The 21886-nt window shown below is 41.8% G+C and overlaps 1 protein-coding gene across 1 annotated transcript in view; it reads left to right on the top strand.

Moving 5' to 3' along the window:
* Window positions 1-21886, top strand: part of SYT6 (synaptotagmin 6) — a 653770-nt gene that overhangs the window by 284302 nt on the left and 347582 nt on the right. The window contains exon 3 of the mRNA XM_040423920.1: window positions 1396-1667. Coding sequence (XP_040279854.1) covers window positions 1396-1667 — 272 coding nt within the window. The remainder of the gene's footprint in view (window positions 1-1395; window positions 1668-21886) is intronic.

Raw genomic sequence — 21886 nt, 5'->3', positions numbered from 1 at the left:
CATTAGAATGCAAACTGATCCGTTTTGGACCGCTTGTAAGAGCACATGAACGGATCTCACAAACGGAAAGCCAAAATGCGAGTGTGAAAGTAGACTAATCTGTATAACCACTTAGATACCAACATCGGTATTGATCACAGCAACTAAGGGGCTAAACTACTGGGATCAGAGTTATCTCAAATCTAGGCTGTGGCAGCAGGATAGACACACAGGTCTCACAATACAGTTATCAGACCTCTGTCTTGTAACATGTCAATACCCTTGTAACCCCTTCCCTCAAGTGGATGAAACTATAAGTCCATTTTGCCAATACTTTGCCTCATATGAACATATGGTTAAGTCCACTGGATGGCATTGGCATAAGAGGTGATTTCTTGCTTTCTTAAATTTAACTTGCAATTTTAATTTCTATGTCTGTGAAAGAAAAACAGATCATATAAAGAAAAAAGATCACAGGTTTAGAAGATGTAGTAGAAAAATCATATGAAGCCACTGATAATTAGAACCCCGTGTTTCCTAAAACTTTTCTTTTAACGTTTCATAGTTTACTATACTGTTTGAGTCAACCATACAGACATTGAAGACTTTGTGTGGTTGAAAGGGAATATTAACCACTGCAGCAAATTTTAGTGCTCCAATGTAGACATCCTACCATCTTGTGTATTCACTTCCTATGCAGACCTGTGTGCCACCATGATACAGACTACAAACCAAACGTTTATGTAGTTTAACCCTCTATTCATATGACCCTGTTTCTCCATCTATTCCCTCTTGCTGTTAACCTTCACACAGGAGAGGTGGCACGTGGAAGAGAATATCGCATGGCTGCACTGAGTTTGCAGCTTCTTACCATAGAGACACATACTGTAGATGCATATAGAAGCTGTGTACACAAAATGGTAGGATGTCTTTAGTTAAAACAATTTGCAAAGTTACTTCAAACACTTGGGGCTATAAAAGGGTTGTGTATCCTTTATGAACATCATTACTCTAGGAAGAATTGCTATTCATTGCAAATGTGTTAAATTACTTAAAACCTCCAACTCAATCAAATAACTGAATAGTCATACCACACTCATGAATGGTTTGCAATTTCATTTTCATTTCTTCACACATGATTTGAGCTCTCAGACACCCACTTAATTAATCTTAAACTTAGTTTTGTCATCTTTTTGTTTTCTTCAAACCTTGACGCTTTTCTCACGACCATTCTTTTTTTCCCCTCCCTTTGTCTCTCTGCTGTCCCTGGTGTTGTCTCATGTCCTCCCCTTCTTCTTTGTCAATGTCACTGTCTGCTTTCCTGCTTCTGTAGACCTGTCCGTCAGCCTCCTTGCAGTGATAGTTATTGTGTGTGGGCTGGCCCTGGTGGCAGTTTTTCTTTTTCTCTTTTGGAAGCTGTGGTGGGTGCCCTGGAGGAACAAGGCTGTGTCATCTAACCCGACTGCCCCTCAGAACGTCTCCTCCACCTACAGTGGGATAACCAGTGAAAAAGAAGTCATGGCTGACAAGTTCAAGGATGCAAGTAACTTCGGCTTCCTGGAAGCAGCAGTTAAAATCAGCCACACCTCCCCAGATATACCAGCAGAGGTCCAGATGTCAATGAAAGAGAACCTCATGCGTCGCACGAGGATTCAACGGCAGGCCACAGAGCCAGCTTCTTCTACTAGGTAAGGCTTTGTAAAACACATGTATTTTTTGATATGATATTTCCCATATTAACTGAAAACATTTCGATTTTGCTCCACAATATTTTAATCAAGCCAATCTGAACTAAATTTAGGGTATATTGAACTGAGCCTATTGATCTTGTTTATGCAGTGCTGATAGAAGGGACACCAAAGTAAGTCAGCTATATTGATTCAATTGAAAAGAATATAATTGTCATCAATGCCTTTTACAACTGAATACACTCATGTGTGCCTTCAGGTTCTCTATTTTTGCTTCACAATCTCATATCATGTGATAAAATGGCAAGCTAAAAAATAGACAACATTCTTCAACTACCAAATGAGTTCTCCAATGAGGTATAACGTAATGAGTTAATGTAAATGGAAGAATCAATGTTAATTTTGAAATGTATTTATGTTTCTGTTAGGCTGGTTCCACACCTGCAGTAAAGCTATCTGGCAGGCTGTTCCAGCCGCATAGCTCTACTGCCAGCCTCCCAGAGTTCACCTTATCCAGCCTAGCCTGCACGCAATGGTTTCTGTCTGGCCAAAACCTGGTGCTCATGTCTGAAACCAGCCGAGTCCCTGTTAGATCCCATTATAGTCAATGGGCTCTGGCGTTGCATGGGCCTATCTCTGCTGGACCAGATATGGCAAACTCTAACAGGCTGTTCCACTGCTGAAACAGCCTGCCTGATAGCTTTACTGCAGGTGTGGAACAAGCCTAATAACTACATCTGTATAGAAGGATAATAGACAGGCATTCTACATCTGGTTATCACACAGATTATATTTGTTCAAATGCAGTTAAAATAAGTAATTGGCACGTCTATAGTAGAAAATAAAAAAATATAGAAAATATAGAAAAAATATCAAATATATAGAATATAAAAACGTTGTAACTGTCAATCAATGGTACAACTTGCGTTATGATTATTGTGTGCAGGTTCTTCTTATAAGTTTGTGAAAAAGTTGGAGATAAAAGAGAAACTCCTGGCTGAAGATAAATGAAAAAAGGATACCTCCTTGCTGATAAAAGTCAATTGTCCCTTCGTATACAACCTGTGATTTAAATAAAAGTCAGTTGATTCCCAATATAGATAAAAAAGTTAGTAAATTCCCATTGGAGATAAAAAAAGGAGTTGCAAATTTTCAGGTCTGTCAGATGTTAATTATGAAAATTTCATATCTTTAATATATTGATGGATAGGCAGTTTATAGGGAGTTTATATCTTGGTATAGTTTTGCATCAGCAGAATGAGTGGTTAGATTTAGCCAGGAAAGCAGTGTGCAGTATAGTTTGCTCTATTACTCACTGTTTGTTGGTGATGTGATATCCGTTGCTACCGGTGGCGTCCCACACGGTAGTTAATGGTACTCACCCTGTGGACTGGGTTTCACCGCTGTGCGGTATTGGAGAAATAGTCTCGGGCGTGCTGTTTCTCCTCACTTGGGATGTGCAGCTAGTGTGGCCGAGTCGGCGTCTCACGTGATCCGTCACGTGGTTTCCTGCACTTTAGTCAGCTGATGTCTGTGTCTTGCGCTGCTTTGTACTTTTCCTTGTTTCTCTTTATGTTTATAAGGGAATATAATCCTTCAGTGAGACAGTGTGGGTATTGGTGGGTAGTCTTTGCAATAGTATATAATGCCAGATGCGTTTCGAGGTACTCCAACCTCTTCCTCAGTGGCCATGTTTAAGCCTTTAAGACTGCCCTCTTTTATACCCACTTTTATGCCAAAAACCCGACCTGGAGTCTGTTGACTGGGATTTATACTTATACCAAGTTTTTATACTGGCTAATTTCACAGTTTTACCTGCATTTTTCGTGAGATATTTGTATAAATATGTGTGTAGACAATTACATGTGTTCTTGCCGGTTAAACTTCTTTATTTAATATTGATTCATAAGTTACATAATGGATAAAAATAAACATAAGGATAAATAGTAAAAAATGGGCTAAAAATAGTAAAAATAGTAATTCATATAAAAAAAAATATATGGGAAGAAAATGAAAAGATAGTGATGATATCTTGGTTCTGAAGTTGCATCCATTTCTGTATAAAAACACATATGTGTTTTCTGTGCATATTCTATGCGTTTTTTCTGTGTATGTGCATTTTTTTCTGTGTATGTGCGTTTTTTCGTTTGTTGTTACTGTATTGTCTTTATTGTTTAGTCTTATGCCCCAATTTTGTTTGCAACGGATTGTACAGATGTGATTTGTGTAGCATTGTATTATTTATTTGTTTTTATACGTTCTCTCTCAGTTAACTTTTATGATTGTTAAAGTTGTTTCTTTCTAATGTTTTCTTACAATTTGACCTGCATTTTTCGTGCAATGTTTGTGTTTATGTGTGTGTAGGTAAGTATATTTGTTCTTGCTTCTTTATAAAATTCATATACAAAGTATGGAAGAAATGAAAGAGATAGTGGTGGATACCTTAATTATAGAGATGCATCTATTTCTGTATAAAAAACGCATATGTGTTTTTCTGTGTATGTGCGTTTTTTCGTCTGTTGTTACTGTATTATCTTTACTGTTTGGTCTTATACCCCAATTTTGTTTGCAAGGGATTGTACAAATGTAATTTGTATAGTATTATGTTATTTATGTACCTGTTTGCTTTCTATGTTTTTAACTGACTATATATATTCTATCTCAGTTAACTTTTATGATGGTTAAAGTTGTTTCTTTCTGATGTTTCCTTACTTATTTCTTTTAACTTCAAATGTATAGGTTTTCAGTGGTGTGTTAGGACCGGGTGCCTCCCATCGAGAGGCGAACGTCGTGCTGGTAGACAGCCTGACCCCGTTTGCCCATCAACGGGGGGCAACCGTCCCATTGTCTAGAAGATTTTAAATCATGTTCAAAGGGTCCGATGTTATGAGTACCTTCATACTTGTATTGTTTAGAAGAATTATAAATGCAGTATATAGTGGAGGGAGTCAAGTACATATTAACACACAACTATTTCGCATACGGATCTGACTTCACTCCAAACAAGAGTAACAGCCATGGGTACTAGGTTCGCCCCCAGCTATGCAAACCTGTTTATGGCGCAGTGGGAACACGAATACATTGCGCCTAGTCTTGGGGATAACCTCGTACTCTGGCGAAGATACATAGATGACATCATATTCATATGGGGAAAAACAGAAAACTAATTACGATTATTCCTGGATGAGATTATGCAAAATCCAAACAATCTGAGGTTCACTTCAAGTATCAGCAAAGAACAAATAAACTTTCTTGATTTGACAATTAAAATTCAAGATAATTGCTTCATATGTAGCACATTTCAAAAAGAGGTATCTAAAAATAACTATATACTCTATTCAAGCTGCCACCTACCAAGATGGCTCCTTAACATCCCCACTGGACAGTTCCGACGTGTAAAAAGAAACTGCACCACCGAAGCAGATTTCGAAAAAGAAGCACTACAGTTGAAGGAACAATTTTTAGTTAAGAAGTATCCACCTTATTTATTAGATACAGTTAAGTCCATAAATATTGGGACATCAACACAATTGTAACATTTTTGGCTCTATACACCACCACAATGGATGATTTGTTGTAATTTTTTACACCGTTCACCTGATGTGGATGTAAATACCCTCAAATTAAAGCTGACAGTCTGCAGTTAAAGCACATCTTGTTCGTTTCATTTCAAATCCATTGTGGTGGTGCAGAGCCAAAAATGTTAGAATTGTGTCGATGTCCCAATATTTATGGACCTGGCTGTACATCACTATCCAAAGTTAGAAACATGGTAAGAGAGGAGTTTTTTGGATCACAAACCAATGACATAAAAAAGAGAAAGAAGCAAAGGACTTAATAAGAATAGTTCTACCTTATAACGCGCAACATAAAAAGGTAGAAACAATGATTAAAAAGCATTGGCACTACGTCCTAAAAGACAAACTAGTAGGTCCCCCTCTGACAAGTTTACCACATATCACATACACTAAAGCACCCAATTTGGCACTACAAGTAGCACCCACAGTTAAAAACTGTACAAAAACACAGAGTAATGAAACTCCACACAATTGGTTCAACCTAAAAGGTTTTTACCGATGCGGCCATTGCTGCAACTGTAAAAACACTAATTTCCCAAGAAAAACAATTAAAATGTCATCAAGAACTAATACTTTTACTTACCAAATTGACAAATTTTTATCCTGTGATTCATCCAAAGTAATATATATGATTGAATGCCCCTGTAAAAAACAATACATAGGGAGGACCAAGAGAACGTTAAAGAAAAGAGTAGCTGAACACAGGAACAACATCAAAAATAGATACGAAAAACACTCCCTATCCAAGCATTTTAAACTATATCATAATAAAGATGCAAGTCAACTGATATACACAGCCTTCGAGAAAGTGGAAATAAAATGGAGAGGGGGGGGACCACATTTCACAAATGTCGAGACAAGAATCTAGAACGATTTATGATTTCGAAACACTAATACCGGGTGGTTTAAATGCCGATTTCGAACTGTTTGGATTTTTATAACCTGAAGAAGCGGATGCCCCCCGTTGATGGACAGACGTGGTCTGGCTGTTTATCAGCACCTCGTTTGCCTCTCGACGAGAGGCCCCCGTTAGCAACACATGTATGAAGGTAGTCAAAACTTAAGACCCTTTGATATGATTCAAAATCTTCTAAAAAATACAAGTATGAAGGTGCTCATAACATAGGACCCTTTGAACATGATTTAAAATCTTCTAGACAATGGGACAGTTGCCTCCCGTTGATAGGCAAACGGGGTCAGGCTGTCTACCAGCACTACGTTCGCCTCTCGATGGGAGGCACCTGGTCCTAACACACCACTGAAAACCTATACATCTCTCTTAACAATCATAAAAGTTAAGAGAGATAGAATATATATAGTCAGTTAAAAACATAGAAAGCAAACAGGTACATAAATAACACAATACTATACAAATTACATTTGTACAATCCCTTGCAAACAAAATTGGGGTATAAGACCAAACAATAAAGATAATACAGCAACAACAGACAAAAAAATGCACATACACAGAAAAACGCACAGAAAACGCATATGCGTTTTTTATACAGAAATAGATGCATCTCTATAATTTAGGTATCCACCACTATCTCTTTCATTTCTTCCATAGTTTTTATATGAATTTTTATATGAATTATTATTTTTAATCTATTTTAAGTATTTATTCCTACGTTTTCCTTTATCCATTATGTAATTTATAAATAAGGAAGCTTAACCAGCAAGAACAAATATACTTACCTACACACACCTACACACAAACATCGCACGAAAAATGCAGATCAAATTGTGAAATAAGTAAAGAAAACATCAGAAAGAAACAACTTTTACAATCATAAAAGTTAACTGAGAGAGAACATATAAAAACAAATAAATAATACAATGCTACACAAATCACATCTGTACAATCCGTTGCAAACAAAATTGGGGCATAAGACTAAACAATAAAGACAAAACAGTAACAACAAACGAAAAAACGCACATACACAGAAAAAAACGCACATACACAGAAAAAACGCATAGAAAACGCACAGAAAATGCATATTCGATTTTATACAGAAATGGATGCAACTTCATAACTAAGATATCCATCACTATCTTTTTCATTTTCTTCCCATATATTTTTTATATGAATTACTATTATCACTATTTTTAACCCATTTTTTACTATTTATCCTTATGTTTATTTTTATCCATTATGTAACTTATGAATCAACATTAAATAAAGGAGTTTAAGGCTACTTTCACACTTGCGTTCGGGGCTTGTGAGCTCCGTTTGAAGGATCTTACAAGCGGCCCCGAACGCATCTGTCCAGCCCCAATGCATTCTGAGTGGATGCTGATCCGCTCAGAATGCGGCTCCGCTTGGCCTCCGTTCCGCTCAGCAGGCGGACACCCGAACGCAGCTTGCAGCGTTTGGGTGTCCGCCTGGCCGTGCGGAGCCAAACGGATCCGTCCAGACTTACAATGTAAGTCAATGGGGATGGATCCGTTTGAAGTTGACACAATATGGTGCAATTTTCAAACGGATCCGTCCCCATTAACTTTCAATGCAAAGTCTGGACAGATCCGTCTGACTAACTTTCACACTTAGATTTTTTTCGGAACTATAATGCAGACGGATCCGTTCTGAACAGATCCCAACGTTTGCATTATCGGAGCGGATCCGTCTGTGCAGACACCAGACGGATCCGCTCTGAACGCAAGTGTGAAAGTAGCCTCACCGGAAAGAACACATGTAATTCCCTACACACATATTTATACAAATATCTCACGAAAAACGCAGGTAAAACTGTGAAATTACCCAGTATAAAAACTTGGTATAAGTAATAAATCCCAGTGAACAGACTCCAGGTCGGGTTTTTGGTTGGGTCATTTTTGAAGTGGGTATAAAAGAAGGCAGTCTTAAAGGCTTAAACATGGCCACTGAGGAAGAGGTTGGAGTACCTCGAAACGCATCTGGCATTATACACTATTGCAAAGACTACTCACCAATACCCACACTGTCTCACTGAAGGATTATATTCCCTTATAAACATAAAGAGAAACAAGGAAAAGTACAAAGCAGCGCAAGACACAGACATCAGCTGACTAAAGTGCAGGAAACCACGACTTGGCCACACTAGCTGCACATCCCAAGTGAGGAGAAACAGCATGCCCGAGACTATTCCTCCTACACACAAGTCCAATACCGCACAGCGGTGAAAGCCAGTCCACAGGCTGAGAACCATCAACTACCGTGTGGGACGCCCCCGGTAGCAACGGATATCACATCACCAACAAACAGTGAGTAATAGAGCAAACTATACTGCACACTGCTTTCCTGGCTAAATCTAACCACTCATTCTGCTGATGCAAAACTATACCAAGATATAAAAAAAATATATAAACTGCCTATCCATCAATATATTAAAGATATGACATTTTCATAATTAACATCTGACAGACCTGAAAATTTGCAACTCCTTTTTTTTTATCTCCAATGGGAATTTACAAACTTTTTTATCTACATTGGGAATCTACTGACTTTTATTTAAATCACAGGTTGTATACGAATGGACAATTAACTTTTATCAGCAAGGAGGTATCCTTTTTTTTTCATTTATCTTCAGCAAGGAGTTTCTCTTTTATCTCCAACTTTTTCCCAAACTTATAAGAAGAACCTGCACACAATAATCATAACGCAAGTTGTACCATTGATTGACAGTTACAACGTTTTTATATTCTATATATTTGATATTTTTTTTATATTTTTCTATATTTTCTATATTTTTTTATTTTCTACTATAGACGTGCCAATTACTTATTTTAACTGCATTTGAACAAATATAATCTGTGTGATAACCAGATGTAGAGTGCCTGTCTATTATCCTATACATTCTCACGCCAATTTAGTGGCTGGGTGAGCCACTTGAGACAGAGCACCAACCCAAGGCAGTAATTAGGGAGAGCCGTTATTAGCATCTTCTCTTAATAACTACATCTGCCAAGGCATTTTAAGGAGAAACAGAGCTTACTGGGCACCAAACTGTTAGATATAGTGCAGTGTAGTTGAAGATAGTGCTTGTGCGGTATACAGTTGGCTCTATACATATAATTTTGAATTTGGAGAGATACAATATAGATAATTAGTTAAGTATACTTGTAGAAATTAGCATAGTATGCACTAGTTGGGCTTTTGTAATGCATTGTACAACTAGACTTATCAGTTGAGAGATCGATTGGTTAATAGGTGTCACGGGGTTCCGAAGGTGCACTTGGTCCCCCATTGCCCGCAGAACTGTTGCTTAGCTTTTGGAATGAGGTTCTGTGTTTGACCTCATTCCCAGGGCGGCTTTACTAGCTGGGTGGCTCCCTGCTCCTAATCTGCCTTGAGCGCCGAGCTGACCACTCGGTGCTCGACTGGTTGGTCTGACGGTCATGTGACGCTGGCCACGTCACTTGACCCTCACTCCCCACTATAAATACAGGCAGCCTGCTGGCTACAGGTTGCCTGTTAATTTCTAGGTTCCTGGCTATTTGTTGGACTGCTGAATACTTACCTGATCCTGTTCCTGACGATCCTCTTGCCTGCTCCTCTTGTACTGCGCTTCCGTCCTGGTATTGTGACCTCGGCTCCCACCTGACTACTCTCTTAGGACTCCTCTTGTACTTCTCTGCTCTCCTGGTATTTATGACCCCGGCTTCTCCTGACAATTCTCTGCTTGCTCCATTTGTACTTTGCAGCTTTCCTGGTATTGACTCGGTCCGTTCACGTCCTGTTGTTTGTCTGTCTGTCATCCCTGCACTTACTCCAAGTCAGGGATTGCCGTCCAGTTGTCCCCTGTCATTAGGACTCGCGAGGCAAGTAGGCAGGGCCAGGGGTAAGGGTGGAGCGCAGTGGTCACTTCCCTCCCCCCTGTGTGTGTGTGTACGCGACCGTTACAGATTAACAGGCCCAATAACCACTGTATTATGAATCCTCTGGTGACCCTGACTGACCATGTCTCTAATCTGACGCAGAGGGTGCAGGAGTTAGGGGAAAAACTCAGTTCTTTTGAGTTAGGGCAAGGTTCTTCCACTCCTCAGGCCTCCAGTCCGCATTTTGAGCCCCAGATTAAGCTCCCAGAACCCTTTTCTGGAGACCGGAGGAAGTTTCTCTCTTTTAAGGAGAGTTGCAAACTTTACTTCCGTTTGCGCCTCGTGTCCTCTGGCCCCGAGAGTCAACGCGTGGGCATTATCATTTCCCGATTACAGGGTGATCCCCAGGACTGGGCGTTCTCTTTACCTGCTGGCACCAGTTGTTTATATTCTGTGGAGGGGTTCTTTCAGGCCTTGGGTACCCTCTATGATGAACCAGACAGGGCTCTAGTAGCCGAGACGGCTCTAAAGGCACTGGTTCAGGGCAATTTACCAGCGGAGGATTATTGCACCCAATTCAGAAGGTGGTGTGTCCCCTCAGGATGGAACGAACCAGCCCTGAAGAGTCAGTTCAGGTCAGGTCTGTCTGATAAATTAAAGGATCTTCTGGTCAGTTATCAACTTCCAGAGACCTTAGAGGAGATGATGACCCTTGTTGTCCGACTTGACCGACGGGTTAGAGAGAGACGACAGGAACAACAGTTCTCTTCCCAGATGGTGGTCCAGCCAGAGGCCTATCCCAGAGACAATGCTGAGGTCTCCACCGAGGAACCCATGCAGGTTGGCATGACCCGAGGGAATCTTCGCCGCAGACGTGGAGAATGCTTTTACTGTGGAGATCCTGACCATTGGATCAACCAGTGTCCTAAGAAGGTCCTCTCTGTCAAGTCTCCTAAGACAAGGCAACCTAAAGACCAGGTACACCCTGAATTTTCTAAATGTAAGCTTTCGGTACCCATTACGATTTCTCTGGGAGTAGATAAATGGCCGGGTAAGGCCTTTATTGATTCTGGCTCAGCGGCTAGCTTTATTGACTCTGAGTATGCTGTAAGATTGGGTATTCCTATGTTTGCCTTACCAACTCCTATCCATGTCATGGCTATTGATGCTACTCCTCTTATTGGTGGTACGGTGAGCTTATGTACCTCGGAGATTTCTCTAACCGTGGGTGTGTGCCACTCAGAGAGATGTTCGCTTCTAGTCCTGGAGAACCTACCTGCTGAGGTGGTACTAGGGTTGCCTTGGCTCCGACTACATAACCCCACTATAGATTGGTCCAATGGGGAGTTGGTGAGATGGGGGCCTAAGTGTGACTCGTGCTTGTCCGTGGTACAGGCTGGGGTCTCAGTAAAGTCTGATACTTTACCCTCTGTTGTTAAAGAATATTCTGATGTATTCTCGTCACCAACCCCGGAGGTTCTACCCCCCCATAGACCTTATGATTGTACCATAGAGTTAGTAGAGGGGGCCAAGTTTCCTAAAGGACGAATTTATAATCTTTCTATGCCCGAACGCAAGGCCATGGAAGATTATATTAAGGAGAGCCTTGGTAAAGGGCATATTAGACCTTCTGTCTCTCCTATGGGGGCGGGGTTTTTCTTCGTTAAGAAAAAAGATGGTGGTCTTAGGCCATGTATCGATTACCAGAGATTAAATAAAATCACTGTCCAGAATAGATACTCCCTCCCATTGATTCCGGATTTATTTAACCAGGTTCTGGGGGCAACCTGGTTTTCCAAAATTGACCTGAAAGGGGCATACAATCTAATCCGAATCAAGGAGGGAGACGAATGGAAGACGGCGTTCAATACTCCGGTAGGACACTTTGAATATCAAGTGATGCCTTTTGGACTCAGCAATGCCCCAGCTGTGTTCCAAAACTTCATGAATGACATTCTTAGGGAGTACTTAGGTAAATTTGTTATTGTCTATCTTGACGACATTTTGATATTCTCTCCTGACTTCGAATCCCATGTGTCTCATGTTAAACAAGTATTAGAGGTGTTGAAGGGAGAATCAGCTATCCGCTAAACAAGAGAAATGTGTCTTTGGTGTACAGGAGATTCTGTTTCTAGGGCATGTTCTGACTCCTCACGCCTTCAAGATGGATCCTGGTAAGGTACTAGCAATTAAGGAATGGGTAAGACCTTCATCCTTAAAGGCCTTACAACGGTTCTTAGGTTTCGCCAATTACTATCGTAAATTTATTATGAATTTTTCCGTAATTGCTAAACCGTTGACCGACCTTACTAAGAAAGGGGCGGATTTGGAGAATTGGTCTACTGAGGCCATTTCTTCATTTGAAAAAGTAAAAGAGGCATTCAGTAGCGCTCCCATTCTGATCCAGCCTGATCAGGAGAGACCTTTTATTGTGGAGGTGGATGCGTCCGAGGACGGCGTAGGAGCAGTCCTTTCACAAGGTCCTGCTAGCCTCACTAATCTGAGACCATGTGCCTTCTTCTCCAGGAAATTCTCTCCCACGGAGAGAAACTACGACATAGGGAATAGGGAGCTGCTGGCCATTAAATGGGCATTTGAGGAGTGGAGGCATTTCCTGGAGGGGGCAAGACATTGTGTAACTGTTGTCACTGACCATAAAAACCTTATGTTTCTCGAGTCTGCTAAGAGGTTGAATCCCCGTCAAGCCAGATGGGCTCTGTTTTTTACTCGTTTTGATTTTTCCATCACGTTCAGGCCGGGAAGTAAAAATGTAAAGGCGGACGCATTATCTCGGAGCTTCCAGGCTTTTCAACCTACTGAGGTACCACCTGAATCCATCCTACTAGCAAAAATCTTCTTAGCAGCTCTTACCCAGGATATCTCGGCTCACATTAGGTCTGAACAACATCTGGCACCGGTATCCACCCCAACAGATAAGTTGTTTGTTCCCGTACAATTTCGTCTCCAGCTGTTGGGTGAGTGTCACGATTCTGCCTTTTGTGGACATCCGGGTGTTGAGGGCACTAAGGATCTGGTTTCTAGATCTTATTGGTGGCCCACTCTAACTAGGGATGTCAAGTCCTACGTGTCAGCCTGTGAGGTTTGTGCCAGGTCCAAGACACCTAGGACTCGCCCTGCTGGTAACCTACGACCCCTACCCATTCCCAGTAGACCCTGGTCCCATATCTCGATGGACTTTATAACTGACCTACCGCTGGCGGAGGGTAAGACTGTGGTTTGGGCAGTGGTCGATAGGTTTAGCAAGATGGTTCATTTCATTCCCCTGTCTAAACTTCCGAATGCTAAAACCCTGGCATCTATTTTTGTGAGAGAGATTGTTCGTTTACATGGCATCCCGGAAAATATTGTTTCTGACAGGGGTGTGCAGTTTGTGTCGAAATTCTGGAGGGCCTTCTGTCAAAGATTGTAAAATTTCATTGTCTTTTTCTTCTGCCTACCATCCTGAGAGTAATGGGCAGACTGAACGCCTTAATCAGTCTGTGGAACAATTCTTGAGGTTGTATGTTGCTGATGACCAGCAATTATGGGTCAAATTTCTTCCGTTGGCTGAATTTGCTTTGAATAACCGTGTCAATTCTTCTGCTGGGGTTTCCCCTTTCTTCTGTAACCATGGTTTTCATCCCCGTTTTCATTCTGGGTCGTCCGTCTCCTCCTCTTACCCTGAAGCGGATAAACTCTCCTCCGAACTGTGCACAGTTTGGGCCCGGGTTCAATCGAACCTAGAAAAGGCTCAATGTTCTCAAAAACTCAAGGCCGATAGGAGACGTTCAAGGGGGGTAAACTTTCAGGTTGGGGATAAAGTATGGTTGTCCTCCAAGAATCTATCTCTCAAGGTAACTTCTAAAAAATTTGCTCCTCGTTTTATTGGACCATATAAGATCACGGAAGTGATTAACCCAGTATCTTTTAGGTTGGAGCTGCCTGAGTCATTCCACATTCATAATGTGTTCCATAAATCTCTGCTTAAAAAATATTTTGAACCGGTAGTACCATCAAAAGCCTCGCCTCTGCCGGTTCTTGTTAATGATGCTGTCGAGTATGTGGTGTCTAAAATAGTGGATGTCAGGAAGGTGCGTAATTCCTTGCAGTACCTGATTCACTGGAAAGGGTATGGACCTGAAGAGAGATCTTGGGTACCTGCCAGGGAGGTTCATGCTCCTAGACTTGTTCGTAAATTTCATTTAGAACACCCTGAAAAGCCATCGCCTGAAGTCTTGGGTCCGGTGGCCCCTCGTAAAAGGGGGGGTACTGTCACGGGGTTCCGAAGGTGCACTCGGTCCCCCATTGCCCGCAGAACTGTTGCTTAGCTTTTGGAATGAGGTTCTGTGTTTGACCTCATTCCCAGGGCGGCTTTACTAGCTGGGTGTCTCCCTGCCTTGAGCGCCGAGCTGATCACTCGGTGCTCGACTGGTTGGTCTGACGGTCATGTGACGCTGGCCACGTCACTTGACCCTCACTCCCCACTATAAATACAGGCAGCCTGCTGGCTACAGGTTGCCTGTTAATTTCTAGGTTCCTGGCTATTTGTTGGACTGCTGAATACTTACCTGATCCTGTTCCTGACGATCCTCTTGCCTGCTCCTCTTGTACTGCGCTTCCGTCCTGGTATTGTGACCTCGGCTCCCACCTGACTACTCTCTTAGGACTCCTCTTGTACTTCTCTGCTCTCCTGGTATTTATGACCCCGGCTTCTCCTGACAATTCTCTGCTTGCTCCATTTGTACTTTGCAGCTTTCCTGGTATTGACTCGGTCCGTTCACGTCCTGTTGTTTGTCTGTCTGTCATCCCTGCACTTACTCCAAGTCAGGGATTGCCGTCCAGTTGTCCCCTGTCATTAGGACTCGCGAGGCAAGTAGGCAGGGCCAGGGGTAAGGGTGGAGCGCAGTGGTCACTTCCCTCCCCCTGTGTGTGTGTGTACGCGACCGTTACAATAGGTTTACTGATTAGCTAGATAAGTCGAACTTCAGTCCTAAATTGCATGAAGATACTCACTGCAGTAGTTACCTTCTTCATCTTATAAGTGGCAGTTAAAGGTTAGAGCCACTTATGAAGAGTGATACCTTTACTTCCTAAGTTAGGACTGACAGTAGGAAACATTGCAGTGAGTGCTGGTCACACCAAAATCAGTGGGTTAGTGCATTATTCCAACAGGGTAACTTGATACCAACTTTAAGCTTTAGAAGCCTTGCACATAGTTAAACTAAGCCAGCACGATAAGCAAGTGTGATAAGACACCAGGTATGTAAACCAGTGGACACTGAAGACTGAAGGACTTTCTAGCATATTTCATTAACAAGTGAGTGCCGGTCTGTTTCTCCATTACTGTACGGAATGCCATCCCTAGAATCGTGCACCACGCTACAGACGGAGTGCCGACTGAGGAATATACGTGAAGGACTTTCCAGGTGAGGCTTCTGTCCTCAATCCTCAATTCTAAATTTCAGGCTGGATAGATATGGTTACATTTAAAACCTTTTTCTGAATACAGATGTAGTGATCCTCATCTTTATTCTTAATGCAGTAAGTAACCACTGGCAAGAAACATTTAAAGGGAACCTATCAGCGGGAAAGCCCATCACAAACCGCCAGCAGTACCTTCAAGTAGCCGGCAGTGAGTTTCGAATGATGATTTTCTTACTGCATTCTGATGAGGCAGAAGTATGAAAAACATTCTTTTATACTCCGTCCGCGCTATTTACCAGTCAGCCTTGAAGTCAAGGGGGGCTGTGACTGACAGCGCTTATGCCCGACAGCTGACTGTCAGTCACAGCGAAGGGCAGGGAAGGTGGCGCGGTTACCTTGACTTGAAGCAAAGAGGCCAATGCCCCGTTGGCTTCAAGCCTGACTGGAAAATAGCGCGGACGGAGGATAAAAGAACGTTTTTCATACTTCTGCCTCATCAGAATGCAGTAAGAAAATCATCATTCGAAACTCACTGCCGGCTACTTGAAGGTACTGCTGGCGGTTTGGGATGGGTTTTGCCGCTGACAGGTTCCCTTTAATTGACTTTTTCAATAGCTTTCAAAGGCCAAAAACAATAAGACATAATATTACACTCAAGTTTAGCACTGCGGCATCTGTACTTTTATATTTACACCTATTCCTTGGGTAAACTGTGATTCTATCCTCCTTATATAATCCTGTTCTCATACAGTTCCTCTGCAACTGCTGCCTTTAGTCTCTCATTTACACAGTGATATTTATTGGCTTCTGCAACCATTGATGTAAATGTCCAGCACTAGACCTGTCACTATCATCTTGTAATTCTAGCAAGTTGACCCATCAACATGCTTACAGTCACATTAATTTAGTTATGTCCCAGGGAGAATGTAATATTAGACCTGGGCAAAGCTGTCAGATAACATTAGCTGCCATCAAGTTGTTTTTCAGGTGGATTCATGCAGTGTACCTAAGTGAAAGTGACATATTCTCTGCTCACCGATTCTTGAACAAGCTGATTCCTAATCTATTCAACACATAAATTGAATGTCGCCTAGAATTTCCTATTAAAATGCCAGTGGCAGCATTTTGTAGTTTACCAGTTTAACCATTTACACCTACAGAACACATGTCTGAAATGTAATATATTTCCCATCCTAAATTCCACCCAAAATGTAAAACTGCCCATATATTAGTAAAATGTTGGAGCAGAAGCCAACATTTAGCAATTATATTTGTTCTAAGGGGGATATATTTGTACTAAGTATAGGCATACTGGCATTTTTCTATTCACTTGTAGCCAGGGGTGGATTGGGAACTTAAAGTGGCCCTGGAAAAAAAAAAGTGGCCCTGTGTTGTAGGTGGGTTCAAACTGACAGAAGACTTGCCAAAACAAGTAGGTGGGTCAATCGAAGTAGACAGGGCCTGCAATACTGTAGTGCAGTGCAGAATACTGCCCCAGCAGAACCAAATTCCACAGGACAGCACAAAATACTGCCGCCCTCACCACAGTACTTAACTGTATCACCATTATGAGGACAGTAATACAGTTGAGTTCAAGAGGGCACCTGCGGCTATTGAGCATCAGAACATTATGTACCCAGCCTGCGGCCATCAAGAAGGCTTGAGTGGCCCTCTGGCCATCGGCCCATTGGGAAATTTCCCTGTAGGGTCTATGGCCAATCCGCCCCTGCTTGTAGCAGCCTGTAAAAGGGTTGGAAATCAGCCTTGTGTCTCTTACGAAGAAGACGGTATCCTTTGCAGTCAAACAGTTACTGTTTGACCTTGTTGTGGTGGCAATACCACCTACCCTATAAGATGCACCTGCCCATAAGACGCACCTAGGTTTTGAGGAGGAAAATAAGAAAAAAAAATTTTTTAACCAAAAGGTGTGCTTTTGGTGGGTTTTGAACTAATGGTGGTCTGTGGATGACACTATTATGGGGGATCTGTGGATGGCACTGTTATGGGGCATCTGTGGATGGCACTGTTATGGGGGCATCTGTAGATGGCACTGTTATGGGGGCATCTGTGGATGGCACTGCTATGGGAGCATCTGTGGGTGACACTGTTATGGGGGCATCTGTGGATGGCACTGTTATGGGGGATCATTGTGGGGGCATCTGTGGATTGCACTGTCATGGGGGCATCTGTGGATGACACATATATAGCATCTTATCTAATGTGTCATCCACAGATCCCCCATAACAGTGTCCCTGTGTAGTGAATGGAGGCCGGCATCTGGTTCTGTAATGGCAGCAGGGCCCGGTGCAGTCACTGTATTCTACTACACCGGGCCCCTCTCACTGTAGTATAATCATATCTAACTTGAGGGTATTGTTAAAGTATTCAAATCATCTTAAATCCAGCGCTGTACTACTTACTACTAACTTCTTGCACCTGCGCCGCCTGCGTCTTTCATAAAGTGGGCGGAGCAGGCGCGTGACGTAGTGAGCTACGCTGCGAGCGCCCGCCTGCCCGGCCTCCTGACTGCCAAGAAGTTAGTAGTAAGTCGTACAGCACTGGATTTAAGATGATTTGAATACTTTAACAATACCCTCAAGTTAGATATGATTATACTACAGTGAGCGGAGCCCGGTGTAGTAGAATACAGTGACTGCTTCGGGCCCCGCTGCCATTACAGAACCAGATGCCGGCCCCCAACCCCTCCTACCTCTCAGCCGATACACCCGACGGCCGCAGCATTCGCCCCATAAGACGCACTGCTATTCCCCCCCCCCAAAAAAAAGTGCGTCTTATAGGACGCAAAATACGGTAGTTTTACTGTTGGACTGTAATATGACCGTTACTAGAGCATGCAAACATTGGTATAATGTTATGTTTAGGCATGTTTTTTTTATCTTCTGGCATTTAAGTGTGTCATCTAACTTGCACCCATAATGATATGCCATGTTGCGATGATATGTGTTATTCCAAGTACTGAGCCTATGAATGCTTGCATAGTGTGATTAGATGAATGCATTGTACAGTAGGTATGTGTATTTAGAATAACACTGAATTGATGACTAGAGATGAGCGAATGTCCCAAAATTCTTTTTTCAGGTCCGATTAGGTCCAATCAGCTATCAGATTTGATTTGGTCCGAATAAATTTGGTGTCAATCAAAACTTTCCCGATTGCCAAGAAAAGGTCTCCTAGGACCCCTTTCAAGCGATTTAATGCCAAGGCAGCATTAGCAATGACAAAGTGAAGCATATATATGATTATGGGTAAATGGATGGAAGCCAGTGGTAACAAACAGTCTGTTTAAAAACACATTGAGCTGTTGGATTTCCTTTTTAAATTCAAAAAATGGTCCAAAACTGTAAAATAGCTGCTGCCATTTTGTGCAGATTTACAGGGTGAATCACAAACAGAAAGTGACCGGCTGCAAATAGACTGAAATTGAGGAGACTGAGACTTTGTATCAAAAACTGCTGAACATTTTTAATAATTAAAAAAATAGTTTTTAGCCAATAATGAGTAAAATGAAAAAATAAAAAATGACCCCAAAGGTATTTATAGCCTTTAAAGAGGACCTTTTATTTCTTCTGACATGTCTTTTTTTAATAACTAATTGAATTCCCCAATGATTCTGGAGCATCTTTTTATATAACTCTGCATTGTGCCATTTCTCTGTTGTTCCTACTAGATGTTTATGAAAAAATGGACAACAAGGTATTACCAGTTAGTTTACGTCCCTACCCAGTGTGCCACTGGCAGTACTGTTTGAACAGTGTCAGACTGTGCAGGGACATCCCCAACTGGTAACACCTAGTTTTACATTTCTTCTTAGACTTCTAGTGGCGATAATAAAGAGAAATGGCCCAACATGGAATTATAGGAAAAATGCTCCAGAATTGTAATTTCATGTAGAATACAATAATTAATAAGAGATGTAGGAGGACACTTAGCAAATGGAGTCACATAGAATCATGAAAGTTAGAACAGTACGATTTATTGACCACCTCTATAGCAATAAAAACATATAAAAAGCAACTGTGGTAAAAGAACACTCCACTACACACCATAAAACATGAAGGCAATGATGAACAATATAATACAATTCATAAAGTGGAGACAGAGCTTGAATAAAATATCCAATATAAAAAGAAGCATCCAATGTAAAAAAGGGGAGAATATGTTCGGATAAAATGTCCAATATCACAAAGGAGCGCACTTAAAGAGGACCTTTCACCAGAGGAAAGCCTCTAAACTAACTATACAGAGGTGTAGAGCGGCGCCCAGGGATCCCCCTGCACTTACTGTTATCCCCGGGCGCCGCTCCGTTCGCCCGGTATAGCCTCCGGTATGTAAGTAGTTAGGCTCCACCCACTTGATCCTGCTGGCGTCTTTCTCCTATGCTGTAGCGCTGACCAATCGCAGCGCTCAGCTCATAGCCAGGCTGAGCGCTGCGATTGGCCAGCGCTACAGCATAGGAGAAGAAGACGCCGGCAGGATCAAGTGGGTGGAGCCTAACTATTTACATACCGGAGGCTATACCGGGCGAACGGAGCGGCGCCCGGGGATAACAGTAAGTGCAGGGGGATCCCTGGGCGCCGCTCTACACCTCTGTATAGTTAGTTAAGAGGCTTTCCTCTGGTGAAAGGTCCTCTTTAAGTATTAGGGTGATTTGAATATTTATATATGCAATCATGGGGATTTTTTTAATCGATTTTTTCGATTTGAATAGTCAACTTCGATTAACACCAGTTCGTGACGTCCCACGTTTTCGGATGGTATTATAATCGATAGAAGGAAACAATATTCGACGAATGAATAATCACGAAACTTTTACTTAGCTTATTCGTAGCCAGCACTGTAGTGTACATAGAGTTTTCCACTATGACATACTGGATCTGAGTTCAGCTTCCCACGTGGTATGGCCTATTTGCGGCCTTCTGTTGATCGGCAGTATAACACAAGTCGAATCTTTGTAAAGTATCGAACTTGAATTTTGGCGTCCCACGTGTTCGTATTATTCATACACAGATTTAGTAATTGACCCAGGCACTGTAATTATCAAGTCACGCACATTCACATTCAATGGACCTTGTTTGGTTGCAGCAAGATTTAGTGCTTGCCTTTTCCTCGATCCTGTGGGCGTTCCTCTCCAGGTGCTGTGTCTTTCGGGTCTTTATAATCTGTTGAGTTTTGTCCTTTCCAAGAAATGTAGACTACCACTGAGGAAGGAGTAAGGCAACACTCCGAAACGCGTTTGGTGCTCAATTTATGGACTTGCATAGTGGGATTATAATCATAATCTACATTTCTTGGAAAGGACAAAGCTCAACAGATTAGACGCGAAAGACACAGCATCTGGAGAGGAACGCCCACAGGATCGAGGAAAAGGCAAGCACTAAATCTTGCTGCAACCAAACAAGGTCCATTGAATGTGAATGTGCGTGACTCGATAATTACAGTGCCTGGGTCAATTACTAAATCTGTGTATGAATAATACGAACACGTGGAACGCCAAAATTCAAGTTCGATACTTTACAAAGATTCGACTTGTGTTATGCTGCCGATCAACAGAAGGCCGCAAATAGGCCATACCACGTGGGACGCTGAACTCAGATCCAGTACGTCATAGTGGAAAACTCTATGTACACTACAGTGCTGGCTACGAATAAGCTAAGTAAAAGTTTCGTGATTATTCATTCGTCGAATATTGTTTCCTTCTATCAATTATAATACCAGCCGAAAACGTGGGACGCCACGAACTGGTGTTAATCGAGATAGTTCAAGTTGACTATTCAAATCGAAAAAATCGATTCGAAAAATTCCCATTATTGCATATATAAATATTCAAATCACCCTAATACTTAAGTGCGCTCCTTTGTGATATTGGACATTTTATCCGAACATATTCTCCCCTTTTTTACATTGGATACTTCTTTTTATATTGGATATTTTATTCAAGCTCTGTCTCCACTTTATGTATTGTATTATATTGTTCATCATTGCCTTCATGTTTTATGGTGTGTAGTGGAGTGTTATTTTACCACAGTTGCTTTTTATATGTTTCTATTGCTATAAAGGTAGTCAATAAATCGTACTGTTCTAACTTTCATGATTCTATGTGACTCCATTTGCTGAGTGCCCTCCTACATCTCTTACAAATTTTTCCTTCTTGATTTGGGTGCATCAATTGCAGTAGGTGCACCGTATTAATCCTAAAGCAGGGTGAGCCGCCCCATCCAGATATTTTGCAGAATACAATAATTCTCTGTTGGAATGGAGTGGTAGACACACATATGGTACGTCTTTGTAGTTCCATTCTACTCTATGGGGCTGCTAGAATTATCTGAGCACTTGTACTCGACTGTTTCCAGCAGCCCAATAAAGTTGAATGGAGTGGTGGACACACATGTACAGTACCCCAGA

The sequence above is a fragment of the Bufo bufo genome, chromosome 3, assembly GCF_905171765.1.
Source record: "Bufo bufo chromosome 3, aBufBuf1.1, whole genome shotgun sequence".
NCBI classification, from domain to species: domain Eukaryota; kingdom Metazoa; phylum Chordata; class Amphibia; order Anura; family Bufonidae; genus Bufo; species Bufo bufo.
Note: the sequence above shows the minus strand (reverse complement) of the source record. Positions and strands in the feature narration are given on the sequence as shown.